This window comes from Chelonoidis abingdonii, chromosome 4, assembly GCF_003597395.2.
Source record: "Chelonoidis abingdonii isolate Lonesome George chromosome 4, CheloAbing_2.0, whole genome shotgun sequence".
Classification (NCBI taxonomy): domain Eukaryota; kingdom Metazoa; phylum Chordata; order Testudines; family Testudinidae; genus Chelonoidis; species Chelonoidis abingdonii.
In genome coordinates this window covers 25,940,620-25,959,639 of record NC_133772.1, presented here as the reverse complement: position 1 = coordinate 25,959,639, position 19,020 = coordinate 25,940,620, and the positions used below count along the sequence as shown (strand labels likewise).

Genomic DNA, 19,020 nt, shown 5'->3' with positions numbered 1-19,020 from the left:
GGGTCTTTCCGGGCTGTGGGCTGGACACTCTAGCAGATCTGTAGCTCCCGACATGCCTCCTTGTGCAACAGGAGAAGCAGCTGGAACCTTTGCGCAACTTCATTAGAAAAAGGACCAGGCTTCCGGGTTGGCAACTCACTGAACAGCACATCTGTGCTTCAGACACATGGGGGCAAACAGGTGGACCAGAGAGCCATGTGCTGCAGGGTTGGAGCAGCAAAGCTGGTTCAGCTCAGGTCTGCTAGGGGGCAAGAGGAGTCCTTGCAGGGGGCCAAGGATGTTGGCTGCAGCCCAGGGCTCCATTCAAAGTGGCCGTGCCCTAGGGCGCAACAACAACCAACTCACGTGGTGCAGTTCTCCAGGGACTCTGAGATGCTGCTGTCGCTCTCCAGGTTGGTTGCAATGCTGGCGAAGCCGTGGGGCAGCTCGTCCCACTCGTCGAAGCGGATGCCAGTGCCCAGGGAATACCTGCCCTCAGCACACGGCTTGCACGACTGGTCCTTCATGTCGAGGAACTGCCCCGCTTTGCAGGAGAAAGCTGTAACACAGAACCCCAGAGAGCAAGCTCAGAGAGAGGTGGACACGGAACAGGGTTTAGCCAGTGATCCCCAGTATTTGTATTGCATCCGGAGTGCCAGGATCATAGACTCCCAGCGCGGGGCTATAGTGTGATCTGTTATCCCCATTTTAAGGGCTGTACGTCTGACTGAACTGATACGCAGCTCACTTTAAAAACAACCAGGAGTCCGGTGGCACTTTAAAGACCAACATTTATTTAGGCAGAAGCTTTCAAGGGTAAAACCTCACTTCTCCAGATGCAACTTTAAAGCTCACTTCAAAGGGCTCCCCTGCTGCAATCTTGTCTTCCTAGTCTCCCCCAGGAACGGAAGAGAAGCTGAGTCTTGGTTAACAAATGCCCGCTGCTATCCACAGACAGGTTCTGTTGGTCCCTTTCAGGGAACTGTGCCATTCCGTAGCTTATGAAACACTGTCTTTCTCTGGAGCCTCTATTAAAATAATCACTGCATGGAAAAATGCTCAACAAACCCCAGACATACAGGATCTGAGTCTGCTCTCGCTCATACTGGTGCTACCTCAGTTTAGCTACACTGACCTCGTTGGAGTTACTCCTGATTTACACTAGGGTCAGAGAGGAATGAGGCCTCAGGGGGTTACTCCTAATTTCCATGAGGAGAATCAGGCCTAATATTTGCTGGCCTGCTGCTTGGGAAGCAAGTGGCAAACCCCACTCCCCCCACCCCAATGTTTCACAGGGAAAGGGTACAGGCCTGCTCCTGCTAACAGCCTGGTGGGGACGTTTTGGAAGCCAGTGGCACAGATGAGATGTGACAAGTGCAGCCTCCCCCAGTCACCACCTGCGCAGGGAACACAGGTCAGCTGGGGCAGGTCAGTAGCTTACAGCATTCCGTGCCCTTGATGGGGTCTGGCAGGCCTGTGCAGAGTCCCGGAGTGTGTGGCACGGCCACCCTCCACCGCGAGCCGAGGCTGTCACAAGCTGTGTATTCGTAGTGGTATTCAGACTGGAAGAGAAAGCACAGAGGTGAGCTAGAGCGAGACCCGCACAGCACCGGCCATGTGCACTGGGAGCGCTACGGGCCTGTCTCCTCCTGCTGGACCCACCCCTGTGCCAGGCTGATTCCAGGCACACCGTGTAGCACAGGCGCGCTGCCCTGACATTACTGGTGTAGCTGAGATCAGAATCGGGCCAATGGAGTTTCACCATCACGGAATCAGAATCTGGTCCAAACACGCATGAGCATGGCCTTTCACACCCCACCCCCACCTGGCTGTAGCTGGGGACCACCTGCCAAGAGGAGCTTCATCGGTGTTTTCATCGCCATCATGCTGGCAGGGGTTGGTGAGCAGACCAGGGCCAGTTGGAGCTATTCCCAGTGTACACCAGGCCCTTGGGACAGATTTCCCCAGGGGCCTGAAGATGCAGAGAGACACAGGGGGATTTCACAGCGCCTAGGAGAGTCGACTTTCCATGAAAGTTGGGGCCTAAGCTGCTCAGGTGCTTTTGCAAAACCACTAGGTACCACCTGCCTCTTTAGTTGTCAGGCTGGTGAGTGCCTGGGCACACGCGGGACCATGGGCCCCACTCTCCTCCCACTTGCATCATGAGGCCTGTGGACTTTCCATGGGGATGAGAGAAGAACTGAGCCCAATACCCACCCTCTGCAACTATGCTGCCCGATAATGTTCATCTCCAGTGGTTACCACTTCTCTGAGCTGCTGGACAGAAGAGCCCACAGAATTTCAATCAGTCTTTCCATGTGAGAGCTAGTTGTTCCTGGCCCACATGGGCACCAGTTAAGTTTATCCATGTTTTTGGTCTATTCAGGGCCATAACAGCCAGGGCCAGGCCCCCTTCCTTGTCCTTGTCCTTCCATGACACGGGCATGTGTTAATTACACCATTTTGATTGTACCCAAGTCTGACCCACGATTATCTATGCCTGCTTTGTTCCTGCTGTGACCAGGCACGTGCCACCAGCAGATCACATGCTGAACAAGACATTCACACTCCTCTAGTTCCTCTCGCCCGGGCAGAAATCAGGGAAACTACAGGCCCAGGCTGTAGAGGAGTCACTGCAGTGACAGAGCACAGGACGCTGCAGGGAAACAGTTGCAGCTGAAGGAGCAGCACAAGGGACCCAATGTCCAGGGGACCCTGCAGTTGAGGTGCACAGATGCCAGCCCAGCTCTTCTGTGGACCACGCCCAAGGTCTTCCAGCAGGCCAGTGCAGAGCCGGGAATAAACCCCAGTTCTCCTGAGCCCCCGTTTGGTGCCTTCCCTGCTCAGGAAGGCATCAGTTGATACTCCCTTTTCCCTAGCCCTGGCTGCGTGGACTGCAAGACTGCTCTGGTGACACGGCATTTCCTCCATGGCCAGGAGGGGCTCCTTGTTGGTAGACTGACTGTAGTAAGACAGGACTTGAGTAAGAAGGTCCTGAGCCTAACATGGTGTTGATGCAACTGCATCTGTAAGTTACACAGCACACGTAAGCAAAGGACATCAGGTGGAGCTGCTTCCACTCTCCTCCTGTTATTTTTCCTCCCTCTGCCCTTGGCACAGGGGTGTGATGCTCCTTTAGTGCACACACTGGATGGCAAATTGGTTCAAGAGGTGCTCATTTACCACCCAATTCCTCTTCGGGCAGGTCTCCCTCCATCGGATCTGCGCCCCCTCGCTGCAATCAGTGCGCCAGTGAAGCCAAGAAGTGAATTTGGCCCCTCTGACCAACATGCTCCCTAAACGTAAGCACCTGAAGAGAGGGTGCTCGAGCTGGCTGTTCTGTTTGGCCTTACAGGGGAGACAAATGGATTTGAGGTTTGTTTGTTGTTTCTTTATGTTGTATAAAAAAGGGCTGCAGAAGTCTGCCCCCACTGCTTGTTTTTTTAACATTCGCAATCCAGGGCTTGCCTACCTCAAAGTCTCTCTGGGCTACTGGAGAAGAGCAGGGGTCATGCTATTGCAAAAAACTGTGGAAGGGGAAACTGATTCACAGAGCTGGGAAACAATTTATATCCAAATTCTTTAAAGCTTTATTTTCAAACCCATCTAAGCCTCACTTGCCTGACAGACCCTGGGCGAAAAGGGGTCCGTGGGAACAATTCAGAACTCGGAGGCTGACAACGCTTCCATCTCCGAGATCCCGCCAACCGGGCATCTGGCAAAGCCAGGGAAGAGCAGAATCAACGTGCCTGATGTCTGTTAGGCCCCCAGTACCGCAGGGTCTGAGTGCCTCAGTCGTTACATCACCACAGTTGCTTTGCATGGCAGGGCCATGCTGTGAGCCCCAGTGCACAGATGGGAAACTCAGGCCTGGAGGGTCCATCTACACTGCAGCTGGGAGGAAGCCTGGCTGCTCGGGTGCACAGAGATGAGCCAGCCCACTGGAAACAGCACCAGGGAGGCTGTAGTGCCGGCAGAGATGCAGGCTGGGCCCCAAGCTTGGCTCCAGGGGCTCACTCCCCACTGCAGTGTAGCCATACCCAGGGCCATGCCCAGTTACACTGGAGTCTCTAGGGGAGCTGGAGATCTGGGTTCAGGTCCCCAAAGTGCCAGGCTAACTTGGCCACCCCTCCTCTCCTTGCTTCTGACACTCCTCTTCCCCCTTCAGTGCATGCTGGGGCATGAGACAGGCCGTGTGGACACTGAACCACTCCACGCCCCGAGGGCTTCGCCTGCAGGATCACACACAGACAGACACCAGCGTACATTCAGGGCCCCTCGGCTGTGTGATGTTATGGGTTTAACTCTTTCTGGCCCTGTCATCTTTCAATGAGATATTATAATTATTATAATTACCTCACAGACTGACCTGACCCATGGCCAAACTTTAGAGACTTGTTACGAAGGTCCGTAGATGAATAGAGCTTTGAAATGCAAGTCTGCATTGTTAGAGGTAGAAGGGTAGGTATTTGCTCAGCTCTTGTGATATAAGCAAACAAGTCTTGTCTATTGCTATAGCATTGATTCAAAAATAAAAAAGGAATATTCAACATTTAGGAAGATACTTGAGTGAAAAACTATTATTGTCTATATGTCTCTTTGAAGGCTGTGGTAACCTGTATCTGAACTGTTTAATGGATAAATTAACCTGTGCTAATTGCCAGGATGTTTGGGAGAAGGATAGTTAAGCCTGTTTCTCAGGCCAAAAGGCTGCTGGAAATGTATAAGAACCCTGGGAAACGATCCTTCTTCATCTCAGATCTGCTTTGGGTTTCAAGAGAGGGAAATCTTAGGCCGTAAGGATTGAGATCCCCAGTCACTGACTGGAGTCACCTTGAATATGGACATTGGACTATAACCTATGGACTACTTCTAAAAGGACTTTTGGCAACTACAAGCTCACCTCTGCTATGTATCTGAACCTCAAGAATTGAATTCAAGTCTGTATGTATATTGATCTTTTAACCAACGCTTTCTCTTTTCTAATAAATTTTAGTTTAGTTAACAAGAATTGGCTATAGCGTGTATTTTGGGTAAGATCTAAGTTATAATTGGACCCAGGTATATGGCTGATCTTTTGGGGTTGGAAGAACCTCTCTTTTATATGATGAGATAAGATTTTCAGTAATCATCATATCTGACGTGTGTGTCTAGATGGAGGCCTGAGGCTGGGCATGTTAAGGGAAGTGCGGTGTTTGAACTTCTGAGTAACCAGTGAGGTACTACAGAAGCTGTTCTGTGCTGGCTTGGTAAATCTAAGTATTGGAATAACCACCAGCTTCCGGGGCTTGTCTGCCCCATTTTGTTTGCAGTTCACCCTAATTGAGTGACCTCAGCTGGCTCCCACAGGCAGCTCCCTCACAGGCTGCGACCAGCCCCGTGTTATACACCCTCTTCCACACTGGGAAAACTCACCTCTAACCCCTACGGAGCAAACGCGGCCATGTATCAGCATAGCATGTTGGGATTAGCTGGGTGGCTCATCATGCTCAAAGCAAAACGCCCCACACCACATGAATGTGGCTTGGAGCGGCCCACCACATAAAGGTGCCCGAGACAGCCTACCTCACTGCGTGCGGGTTCTCTGCCATTGGCAGGGGCTGGCGGAAACAAAGCCCCAGCAATTAGGATCCACTTACTGTCGAGTGATATCAGCTCAGCGGGCTCGCTGGAGCAAGCTGTCTCAATGACAGCGCTGGCAGAGAAAGCGCCCGCACCCTTCCACTGGAAGCACTGGTGTGAAACGAGGCAATGCTTTCTGAAGGATCGGCAGCAAAGCTGAAGTATGACAGGGCTGCACAGAGAGGGCCTGATCCTGATCTCACTCGCCCCCGTAGGAATCAGGAGTAAATCCATTACACTCAACAGAATTACAGCTATTAAAAAATAAACCACTGTTGAAAGCGCAGGATCAGGTCCATTAATTTGACTGGCAAGTCTGTCTGGGTTAAGTCCGTGGGCTGCCTTCGTACTGTGTTACCTAACCTCCGGCAGCCAAGGCTCAGCGTGAGAAGGAAGTGGTGGGTCCCTTTCCAAGCCCAACCCCCAACCCAGGCGACAGGCAGGAGAGGCTTCAGATAAGGCCAGAATTTTCAAAGCACCCACAATCTGGGCTGGCCTTTCAGAAGAGCCCAGCGGGTGGGGTGCTGACTGACCCCTTTTGAAAAATCAGCCCTTATTTGGGTGCTACATTAGAGCTGAGCTTTACTGTACATCTACCCCCATTGGAGTGCTGAGCTTTTGGGAATCTGGCCCCATGCATCATATTGTGAAGGTGCATTGCAGAGGTGCCACCACCCCTTCCCCAGGCTTGGCACCGACAGGGAGAGCCTGAACCCAGAACCTCGCTAGATACGAACCTGCTAGCTTGCAAGTTCTGGCTGTGCTTGTTTCACCAACCCTCCCCGCAGGGGCTGTGCAGCAGAAGGCTCTTTACAGACCAAGCATCGGGTGCTTGGCTACCTGACTGCATGGAGAACTTCAACCTCAGACAGCTGCCGTCACGTCACAGCCAGACAATGCTGCTTGGGCTACACTGCCAGCTTAACCTGCACGAGGCACTTGCTGAGGGGGCATCCATGCCCAGAGTCATCCGGCCGAAGCCACGCAACTGAGCTGTGCTGACCAGGAGTCAGAGAGATGGGCCAAGACTTCTCCAGATACCTCTACCAGAGAAGATGTGGGCTGAATACTGAGCTTTGTCAATGCAAGGGCAGGATGATGGGTACAGGGGTCGCCCATACACTGTGATCCTTGTAAGCTGGTGGCACCGGGAGCCCACTCAGGGACTAGGAGCCCACTGTTTCACACAGAGTCCAGGGCCAGAAGAGACCATTGTGCTCACCCAGTCTGACCTCCTGCATGACACAGGCCAGGGAACTTCCCTTAATCATTCCTAGAGCAGAGCTTTGAGAAAAACAGCCCATCTTGATTTACAAATGGTCAGTGATGGAGAATTCCTCCATGATGTTTGGTAAATTGCTCCAGTGGTTAATTACACTCGCTGTTAAGAATTTACATCTTATTTCCAGTCTGAATTTGTCTAGCTTCAACTTCTAGCCATTGGATCATGTTAGATCTCTCTCTGCTGGACTGAAGAGCCCATTATTAAATACGCAAGTACATACAGACTGATCAAGTCACCCCTTAACCTTCTCCGCAGTAAGCTAAATAGACTAAAGGAGCTCAGTCTATCACTATAAGACACATTTTCTAACCCTTGAGTCGTTTGCATGGCGTTTCTCTGAACCCTCTCCAGTTTATCCACATCCTTCTTGAACTATGGGCACCAGAACTGGACACCATATTCCAGCACCGATTGCACCAGGGTCAGATGTAAAGGTAAAAGAACCTCTCTGCTCTTACTTGAGATTCCCTGGTTTATGCATGCCAGGATGGCATTAGCACTTTTGGCCAATACGTCACATTGGGAGCTCATGTTCAGCGGATTATCCACTGCAACCCCCAAATCTTTTTCAGACTTCCTGCTCCACAGGATAGAATCCCCAATCATGTATGTGTGGCCTGCATTCTTTGTTCCTAGATGGATACATTTAACCTATTAAAAACACATATTGTTGGCTTGTGCCCAGATCACTCTGTATCAGTGACCTGTCCTCTGCTATTTACCACTTTCCCCAGTTTTGTGTCATCTGCAAACTTTAGCAGTGAAGATTTTCTGTTTTCCTCCAGGTCATTGATCAAAATGTTGTGTAGCTTAGGGCTCTTGTGCTCGGCGCTGCACACTCACAGAACAAGAGGCGGATCCCTGCACCAATCAGCACAAGACAAGAGACAACAGGCAGATACAGCCAACCAACCCCTGGAGGAGCATACAGAAACAATAGGAATCACTTATGCTGGTCCTAATGGTCTCACTGCTGCCATGTGCCTTCCCCGCATCAGTTTGTTGTATCTGCCGATCTCTCCTCTTGGACTTCAATTGTAAGCTCGATTGGGGTAGGGTAGCTCTCTTTTCTGTGGGTTTGGACAACAGGCCTCTCACACTACTGCTGCCCAAATAATCCAAACCCCTCGGGCCTGGGGGAGTTGCTGCTGCACCCAGGCAGGGCTGGACAGAGCCCTGCGTTTCTGAGCCTTATAAACTTTAATGTAAAAAAACCCAGCAACATTCAAGTAGCCTTCGGTTTCACACACAGTTTAATTTAAACCATGGGCTCCAGTTTAGTTTGACAACATTCCAAAGCCTGAGGGGGGTTGCATGAACTTAGCGAGCAGCCAGGCCAGCGCTCCCTGCCTTATGAAAGCGGCATGTTTATCTTGGCGGGACCCAGGGGTTAGTGTGACAATGAACGTTGTTCATTAAACAGGTTCCTAGGTAAACCCGGACGCAGAGTTCTGCCTAAGGAAGCAGGAGCAATTAAGAGACATTCACACCAGATGTTTCATAAGCTGAACTGGTGCCCACAGTGTTTACTTATCTCATCACACACAACTAAAGCACACAGACACAAACCACAGCAGGCAGACTGGCTGCCTCAGGAGATTGCTAATGGCTCCTCGGGCTTTTGGCAGCTCGGCTGACTACTTGGGTCTGTCGGCATGTCAGACTCCTGGATTCTATCCCTGCCTATGACACAGACTCAGTGTGTGACTGCACAAGTCCCTTCCCCTTTCTATGCCTCAGGTTTCCCACCTGTGAAATGGAGATAAAGACTCTCCCTTCTGCTCTCCGGAGGTCCTTGTACCGTCCGAGCACCTCCCACCAGCCCTGGCTCCTAATGCACTGGGGCCTGTCCTTTGGCTAGTTGTGAGGCTCAGTTCTAATTAGCGAGGTCCTTGGGTGAAAGGGCTATAGGAGGGGTAGGGAGCACAAGGGCATCCCCCTTTCCTTGCTCATCTGAAGCACAGCTGCCTACAGAGCCTCAGGCTCGCCGCCTCACACGGCCTTGGATCTGCACACAGAACTCAGATGTGAGAACAGAGAAAACAAATTAACTTTTTTCCTAGATGCCAGAGTAAACCAGCTCTCACATGCTGGGATAGGAGTGCAGGGCTTCCCGTACGACACCTCTCCCCCGCCCGCCTCACTTTAGAAGAGGCGCAGGAACCTTCTGACCAGCCTCACCTTATCTTTGATCCTGTTCAATATGGCCATATGGAAGAACATCTGTTACTGGGCTTATGTTTCCCCACCACAAGCTACCTTGAAAGCTGATATCCAGAGCAGGGAGGGAGGGAGGGATATTTACCTACGAGTTAAAGCAACACTTAAGACCAGTAAGACCTGCTGGAACATTTAATTTTCAGAAGTGGTAGGCAAGCAGCCAGAGGATTTAGCAACGTAAAGGACCAATCCTGCTGGGTTCAATTTCCATGTTGACCTCACAATAGCTGAACAGAATTAAGTTCTTAAGAATGAGTATGTTGAAAACTTGCCCCTTAATGGTTTATGAGCATCTGGGTGAATTGACCTAAGTCACTGATTTTAATCATGTTTTGCATTTGTACTTCAGTTATTTTCCTAAAGAATGGCTGATTCACACTGATTGGTCACCATTAAAATATGTATATTTGCAACTAAAAACATTTACACAAAATTTGGTGCTTCTTTTTGTTAACCAGGAGGATAGACTATATCTATACACATTGATTTAAACTTTATATAGTTTTATATTCATTCAGATTCTTAATTTTTACATTTTTGTTATGAGAAAAACAGCCATACAAAGGTCCATCTAGTCCAGTATCCTGTCTTCCAACAATGGCCAATGCCAGGTGCCCCAGAGGGAATGAACAGAACAAGGTATTTATTGAACAATCCATCCTCTATCATCCATTCCCAGCTTCTGGCAAATAGAGGCTAAGGACACCATTCCTGCCCATCCTGGATAATAGCCATTGATAGACCTATTCTCCATTAACTTATCTAGTTCTTTTTTGAACCCTGTTATACTCTTGGCCTTCACATCATCCTCTGGCAAGGAGTTCCACAGGTTGACTGTGTGTTGTGTAGAAAAAGGAAGTATTTCTTGTTTGTTTTAAATCTGCTGCCTATTAATTTCATTTGGTGACCCCCTAGTTCTTGTGTTATGAGAAGGAGTAAACAACACTTCCTCATTTACTTTCTCCATACCAGTCATGATGTTATAGACCTCTATCATATCCCCCATTAGTTGTAACTTTTCCAAGCTGAAAAGTCCCAGTTTTATTAATCTCTTCTCATACGGAAGCTATTCCACACTCCTAATCATTTTTGTTGCCCTTTTCTGAATCTTTTCAAATTTCAATATATTTTTTGAGGTGGGGTGACCACATCTGCATCCAATATTCAAGGAGTGGGTGTACCATGGATTTATATAGAGGCAATATATTTTCCATCTTATTATCTATTCCTTTCTTAATTATGCTCAACATTCTGTTTGCTTTTTTGACTGTCGCAGCACATTGAGTAGATGTTTTCAGAGAACTATCCATAATGACTCCAAGATCTCTGGAGTGGTAACAGCTAAATTAAACCCCATCATTTTGCATGTATAGTTGGATTACGTTTTCCAGTGCGCATTACTTTGCATTTATCAACACTGAATTTCATCTGCCACTTTGTCACTCAGTTTTGTGAGATCCCTTTGTAGCTCTTCACAGTCTGTTTTGGACTTAACTATCATCAGTAGTTTTGTATCACCTGCAAATTTCGCCACCTCACTGATTACCCTTTTCCAGATCAGTTATGAGTATGTTGAATAGAACTGGGCCCAGCACAGACCCCTGGGGACACCACTATTTACCTCTCTCCATTTTGAAAACTGACCGTTTATTCCTACCCTTTGTTTCCTATCTTTTAACCGGTTACCCATCCATGAGAGGACCCTCCCTCTTATCTCATGACAACTTACTTTGCTTAAGAGCCTTTGGTGAAGGACCTTGTCAAAGGCTTTCTGAAAAACTAAGTACACTATATCCACTGGAACCCCTTGGTCCACATGCTTGTTGACCCCCCTCAAATAATTCTAGTAGATTGGTGAGGCATGATTTCCCTTTACAAGAACCATGTTGACTCTTCCACAACAAATTATGTTCATCTGTGTGTCTGACAATTCTGTTCTTTACTATAGTTTCAACCAGTTTGCCTGGTACTGAAGTGAGGCTTACCGGCCTGTAATTTCCAGGATCACCTCTGGAGCCCTTTTTAAAAATTGGCATCACGTTAGCTATCCTGTAGTCATCTGGTACAGAAACTGATTTAAATGATAGGTTACAAACCAGTTATTAGTTCTGCAATTTCACATTTGAGTTCCTTCAGAACTCATCATAGAATCATAGAAGATTAGGACTGGAAGACACCTCAGGAGATCATCTAGTCCCACCCCCTGCTCAAAGTAGGACCAACCCCAACTAAATCATCCCAGCCAGGGCTTTGTCAAGCTGAGCCTTTAAAACCTCTAAGGAAGGAGATTCCACCACCTCCCTAGGTAACCCATTCTAATGCTTCACCACCCTCCTAGTGAAATAGTTTTTCCTAATAGCCAACCTAGACCTCCCCCACTGCAACTTGAGACCATTGCTCCTTGTTCTGTCATCTGTCACCACTGAGAACAGTCTAGATCCATCCTCTTTGTAACCTTCACTCAGGTAGTTGAAGGCTATCAAATCCCACCTCACTTTTCTCTTCTGCAGACTAAATAAGCCCAATGCCCTCAGCCTCTCCTCGTAAGTCATGTGCCCCAGCCCCCTGATCATTTTTGTTGCCCTTCGCTGGACTCTCTCCAATTTGTCCACATCCTTTTTTTTGGGGAGGGTGGGGGGGTGGAGGAAGAGAACTGGATGCAACACTCCTGATGTGACCTCACCAATGCCGAATAGACAGGAATAATCACTTCCCTTGATCTGCTGGAAATGCTCCTACTAATGCAGCCCAGTATGTATTCTTGGGTTAATACCATCTGGTCCTGGTGACTTACTACTGTTTAGTCTATCAATTTGTTCCAAAACCTCCTCTAATGACACCTCAATCTGGGACAGTTCCTCAGATTTGTCACTTAAAAAGAATGGCTCAGGTTAGGGAATCCCCCTTGCATCCCCAACTATGAAAACAGATGCAATGGATTCATTTAGTTTCTCCACAATGGCCTTATCGTCCTTGAGTGCTCCTTTAGCACCTCGATCATCCAGTGGCTCCACTGGTTGCTTAGCAGGCTCCCTGCTTCAGATATACTTAAAGTTTTCTCTATTACTCTTTGAGTCTTTGGCTACCTGTTCTTCAAATTCTTTTTTGGCCTTCCTAGTTATATTTTTATATGTCATTTACCAGAGTTTATGCTCTTTTTTATTTTCCTCACTAGGATTTAATTTCCACTTTTTAAAGGATGAATTTTTGCCTCTAACTGCTTCTTTTACTATGTTGTTTAGTCATAGTGGCACTTTTTTGGTTCTCTATGTTTTTTAATTTGGGGAATACATGTAAGTTGAGTGTCTATTATGGTGTCTTTATAAAGTTTCCTTGCAGGGATTTCACTGTTGGAACTGTACCTTTTAATTTCTGTTTAACTAACCTCCTCATTTTTGTGCAGTTCCCCTTTCTGAAATTAAATGCTACAGTGGTGGGCTGCAGTGGTGTTTTCCCCTCCACAGGGATGTTAAATTATAATGCATTTCTTATTTATTAGATACTCTTTTTTATTTGTGATGTGTCAAGCTGCATTTGAATGGAAATTGGAATTTACTTTAAAAAAGAACAAAAAGAGCATTATGTCCCATAGTCTATGACTAAGAGATGACATTAATAAACAAAACCAGCCTTTTAAAACTGTAAGTTATTTTTAACTACCTTAGGTACAGCAGCTTCCTTTTTTACTTGTGTTTTGCATTTGAAATGATTTATTAAACAAGGTGTATTCTGTACTTAGTGAATTGAAGTGATTGTTTCTGGTCACCATGTCCTTCAAGATGTTTGAACCTGTAGCGCTCTTCCTCGTACACCTTGCTTTTATTCAGAGACTGGAAATGAAAAACAAGCTTGCCAGCTTTTTCAACTCCCAATCACTTTCTCAATTTTCAATGACCTAGTTATTGTATTGAACTAGTTGAATAAACTGAAATGAGAAAAACATTTTCTGCGACTGCTGTCAAAAGCTAGTTTGGCGCTTCAACGAACTCTGGTTCCAGGTATGTAGCCAGTGATTGCCACCAGTTAAACAGTCTGGCCTTAAAACTTTGGCAAACACCTGCTGCTTGAATATTATTTTAAATTAAATGTTAATGAATTACAGTAAATTTAAGGGTTAACAGTTATGAATAGTTTATTTTTAAAAGAAAATATGTATTTGATTTAAACTATAAAAAATCTAGTTTATTTTATTCAACAAAACCATTGATCTTTCTGTATCTTGACAAAGCATTCGCTTCAAAGCTCCGTGGAGCAAGGCCCATCGTTTTGTTGCGTGTTTGTACAGCACCACACACAATGGGGCCTGGGGCCCTTAGGTGCTACTACAATACAACTCTCATAAATAAATGAGAGAAGGAGATTTGTAAGCAAGGCCAGAGATGAGGAGATAACAGACATAATGGCTATCGATTCAGTGTAAAGTCTAATTAAGGAGCAGGATGTTTTGTCTGATAAAAAGGACATCTTATTTTTATTAAAAAAAAAAAAAAAAAAAAAATTGTATCACGGCCTTCCTTCTGTCCCGGCCAAGTGAAAGGGGATTCTGAGCATGTAAGGAGAGCTGCTAATGCCGTTTTCCCAGTTTTCTGCCTCTCTCTCTCTCAACTCGGACACCAGGCTGGTCAACTTTTGTTTCTACTCAGTTTCACTCAGGGCTTCCCCTGAACCAGCACCAGGTTGGATTCATATTTTTATCTATTTAGGTTTTTAGCAGAAAGGGAAGAGCATCTCTCCAAGGCTCTCCTCTCCAGCACCCTGAACCTCATTTCAGAGATACCACAGGGGAATGCATGAAGTAAAAACACAACAGTGCTTCCATTGCTGTAGGTAGCTGGATGTTTGTTCCCATCCACCCACCACCCAAATCACAAGTGGCGGCTTCTTCCAGACCCCAGGGGTACACAACCACCTGCTCTGCCCCAGGACCCAACACCCCCCCAGTCGCACCCCACCTCTTCCCACCCAGTTCTGCCCCCTTCCCTGAGCGCACCCCATCCCTGCTCCTGTCCTTCTCCCCCAACCACCTCCTGCATGCTGCAGAACAGCTGATAGAGGCACTGGGGCAGGAGGAGCTGACTGTTGGTGGGCGCTAAGCACCCACTAATTTTTTCCATGGGTGTTCCACACATGGTGAGATGGTGTCAGTGACCCAAATCCTGTGTAGCCAGGGCAGAAACTGTCCCTGCCAAAACATGGGTGGGACACAGAGCCATAGCCTAGGCTGAAACAGCAGCTCTGGCTGCTCTGTTCCCCATATGGGCAGTTGAGACTACTGGAGCTAGCACAGTGGTTCTCAACCAGGGGTACGTGCACTCCCAGGGGTACACAAAGGCATAGGCGCCAACCCTTGGGTGCTGCGGGGCTGGAGCACCCACAGGGAAAAATTAGCGGGTGCTCTGCACCCACTGCAGCCAAGCTCCCCCTGCCCCCACTCCTTCCTCGCCGCCTCCTCTCTCGAGCGCGCTGCGTCCCCGCTTCTCCCCCACCCAGCGCTTTCCACCTGCTGCTTAACAGCTGTTTGGTGGTGCTTAGGACTTTCTGGAAGAAGAGGAGGCAGTAAAGAGGTGGGACAGGGTGATGACTTGAGGGAAGGGGGTGGAATTGGGGCAGGGCAAGGGTGGTGCAGGGCCAAGGGTCAAGCACCCATGCAGCAGAGAGGAAGGTAGTGCCTATGCACAAAGGTCTTCCAGGGTACATCAGATATTTGCCTAGTTTTACATAAAAAGCACTAGCAAAGACTAAAATTTCATATAGACAACAACTTGTTTATGCTGCTTTATATACTGTACACAGAAATGTAAGTACAAGATTCAGATTCTAATTGATTTATTTTATTATATGGTAAAAATGAGAAAGGAAGCACCCCATTGTTCAGTAAGAGTGTGCAGGGACATTTTGGTATTTTTATGTCTGATTTTGTAACCATATAGTTTTTAAGGGAGGTGAAACTTGGGTTACGAAGACAAATCAGACTCCTGACCAGGGTATGCAGTCTGGGAACATTGAGAGCCACTCTCCAGTACATCGCTACCTCCCATTGAGGGCTGTGTGGAGATGCCTCTGTGGGAGGCAGGGGCTGCGCAGGGTGGGGCTGTGTGGCTGCTTCCCCTGCATCCTCACCCCCTAACTCCAGGTAAGGGGACCTTACACACCAAGGTGAATTTCACCCACATGCTTTTCTAGAATGTTACTGGTTTTCCCCACACTTTCAGTTCCAGTTTCCCCAGCACAGGGGTTTGCTCCCCAAAATGCACAGAGACCTCCATACCATGGGGAATTGGACTGAAGGGCCAGTCCCCAGGATGGTGAGCAGATCCCAATCCTGGGGGGCAGGTGGTGTCCAGGCCCCCCTGCAGCACCTGCTGCATCAGGGACCGCTGGACACTGATCATATCATCTGCTGTAGGTACTGATGTGACACCCCCCCCACACACACTGCAGCTGAACATGGCACCCTGTAACGCATTTGCCTAGGCACACCCCTGGCAGGCAGGCCACTGCTGTTATCCCCCTTGCACTGACGGGAACCTGACCTCAGCTCCCCCGAGTCCACACCCAGCTCCCCAGCCACTGGGCCAGCCACTTTTTACTGGTTACTGTTACTGCTGCCATTCTCTGCTCCAAACCCCTCCCATGCACTCCCTCCCCCCGCTTTCCCTGCCTCCTCCTCCATTAGCCTCTTTAGCTAATCTTCCCTAAGCAAAATCCACCCCCAAAACTACAATCAAGCCAACAGCGGTAGCACTAGCTTGCCCTTTGCAACCACCACGCTGACCCCTCTGCTGGGGGGTTCCATTGCTCCTCTCACCTGGGCCTGCCAGGGACCCTCTTACTCCAATGTCTAGTCAGTCCCCATTGTGCGGAACATCTCCACTACAGTCCCCAGCCGCCACCAGGGGAAACAAACCCTATCCCCCCATAACTGCATGGTTTGAATGGGCTTGAGCCCCCATTGCTGGGGACTGACTCTTGCAGTTCCTTATGTGAGGTTAACAGAGCGGTTTTAATATCGCATTAATAGGGCATTGGGCTTGGCTTTTTTGCACGTTACTTTTTTATTATAAGAAGTGGTGGCAAGGAGGGGACTTGTAAATTTAGAACAGCTCCAGAAAAACATTTCTATTAAATATGGTGTAGCTGAGGTTTCAAAACTGTTTCCAGGTTGGTAAAAAAGGGCCTTTTGAAACATTCATTGTTCAGGTTTGCAGAAACAAACCTTGGATGTTTCATAACAACTCATAGCTGGAAGGGAAAAGAAAAAGCAAGAGAAAAATCTTTCACATTAAGTCTGCCTGATGTGCCATAGAGATTTGTGAAATCTCTTGATCTCTGTTGCAGCGCATCCAGGACCAAACTGTTATGACAAGGCACAGATTTTCCTTTTGAGCAGCGTATGTGAGTGGATCAGAGAAGAAACACACTGACCAAACTGCAGTTACCACTGACTTAAGGCCAGAAGGGATCATTCTGATCATCCAGTCTGGCCTTCTGCAGAGAATGGGCCAGAGAACCTCACCCAGCAATTCCTGCCTGCCTGGCTGTTGAGCCAGTGGCCCCTCCCCATGCCCCCCCCCCCACTTTTTTTAAATTTAAGAGAGACATCCAACTCAATGTAAAGTCTCCAAGTGACTAAATCCACTGAGTTCCAACAGCTAATTAGATTTGCCTTATTTCTGGCCTGACCTTTGCAACCTAAAATGACATACACACTATGCTATATTGTTTCTTCTGTCCAAGTGCTTATATGGCCTCATAATATCCATGCCTCAGATATTACTGAGTTTGTCCTCAGTGCCCCTGCCAGATAGAGAAAAACCACCCCAGTGTGAATCTGGGCCCGTGGGAATGCTTAGCCCTTATGGTTCATGAAACACTGGCCCAGAACCTCCCTCTCACTAGCTGGATCATTGTTAGGCCAACTACTGAATAAGAGGAAGCCTTGACTATTGGCTAAAGTCCAGGGTGAGGAATCAGGGGTCCACCAATGGCTCTGCTCCATGCTGAGCACAGGGCCTTCAGCAATTCAGGGCTAAGGTTTCAAGTTCAGCCACTGAATTTGAGGCCTGTTTTGGGAAGCCTAGCAGCAGACGCCTGGGAATTTATTTTCAGAAGGTGCCAAGTATCCACCTGAAGTCAATGGGGTGGTGGGTGCCCAACATGTCAGATCAGGCCCCAGCATCTTACACAGAGATCCAAAAACTTAGGCATGCAGGAAAACACAAAAAACAACAACAAAAAAAACAACCAACAGTGGCCACTTTTGAAAGTTTGGGCTTTAACTTCCCCACCTGCAGCACAAGGCTGATGGCCTGCCTGCTTCTCAAAGGGGCGAGAAGCCTGAAATCATACTGGGAGCGTGTTTGAAGATTAAAGGCCAAGAGCTCAGTGTCATTTCCAGTCCCTGCCACACTGCTCCGAGAGCAGGACCAGGCTTGGGCCCGGGGACAGCTCCCTTTCCCACAAGCCAGGGCCCTTGAGATATTACCGCATGTCCTGGAAACTATTCTGCTGCTCACACATGCTGTTCTGTAGGCACCTGAAATGAGACTGACACTTGCTGCTGAAGGCAGAATGTGCCATGTCTTATTTGGCTCATGTTAAAGCAGCCCTGCTCCTTTGTGACGACTGGTCCCGCAGGAAAGGGTACGGCCTCCGCACGGCTGGCGAGCCAACTCTGCAAAGGGTGAGCTATTCATAATTATTACTCATCTATCATGTGCATTACAGCAATGCCTAGGCGCCTACCTCCTGGCTTAGGGCCCCATGACACTAGGCTCCATAGGCGTAACACAGATGACAGTACTTGCCCCAGCGAGATTACACTTCAGATGATCTATTGCTCCTGCCATCAAATACAGACTAGCTGCAGTCACGGCTGGGATCTCCTCCCTTGTCATGCCAATTCCATGGGAGGGCTCAGAAGAGGGTGAAATGGACGCACCAGAGGGTGTCATACTTGCTGTGGTAACTACACACTAAAGGGCAGGCTATGGATGAAAGCAAAGCCTTGCTTGGAGGGGCTAGGATCTGCCCGCTACTCATCCCTCATCTAGTCCATCTTCCGAGATCTCCTTCATCCCAGTAAATAGCTCCAATGCTTTTCTACTGCTGAGCCCTTTTCCAAGCCAAAGCAGAGAGTTCACCTTGTTCATGTCAGTTTCAGGCTTCTCCCCACAGGGCTGTGAAGAAAAGCTGCAAAGACGCATAAGAAGTGGAAAAGCACTGAGGTGCTGCTCTGCCTGCAGACTCAGGCAGCCAGCAAAGCTGGCTCCACTGGGAAGTTTGTCTTCACAGCTCTAGTGGCTCAAATCTTTGTCCAGATTCTACAGTAGTGGAGGATGCCTGCCTGGGACAGATTCCTGCGCACCTCACCAAATGGCATTTTCAGACCTGGAAAGGCTGGTTTTAGAGCGCAGGGACCATGGATGAGCAGATCCCACTCTGCTGCTACGGCTGAGTGCCAAGCTAGCTAATGCTGAGCTGCTCATCTATGCAAATGTGTCTAATAAGCCAGGGGTGGTTTATGAGCCACAAGATGCTGAATCTGCTCTATGCAGAAGCACCAGCTGAGTGATGTATGAAGCACATTCATCCGGACTTCAGAGAGCTGCTATGCCTAGGCTCCCAGGGATCACACTTCCTCTGGACACGGGGTACCACGCTGCTGGCTCCCCCACTGTGCACATGTCTGGCATGCCCAGCTGGGGCAGGCTCTGTGCTCTCTGAACACAAGGGTAGCTGGCCCTGCAGCGAGACAACACCAAGGGGAGCCTCTCATTCTCCCCTCCTGCCCCCCCTCCACCTGTAAGGGGACTGGGTATAACATGGCCTTGCTGCGGCCAGCTCCTTGTGGCCCTAGGTTTGCTCAGATTGTCTGCTGAGGCAAATGTTAGCTTCCTGGCCCAGAGCCCACA

At 48.5% G+C, this 19,020-nt stretch overlaps 1 protein-coding gene across 1 annotated transcript in view; it reads right to left on the bottom strand.

Moving 5' to 3' along the window:
* ELAPOR1 (endosome-lysosome associated apoptosis and autophagy regulator 1) overlaps positions 1–19,020 on the bottom strand; it is an 82,114-nt gene that overhangs the window by 49,044 nt on the left and 14,050 nt on the right. The window contains exons 2-3 of the mRNA XM_032799655.2: positions 1,421–1,541; positions 346–538 (exon numbers count right to left, since the gene is read on the bottom strand). Coding sequence (XP_032655546.1) covers positions 346–506 — 161 coding nt within the window. The 5' untranslated portion in view covers positions 507–538; positions 1,421–1,541. The remainder of the gene's footprint in view (positions 1–345; positions 539–1,420; positions 1,542–19,020) is intronic.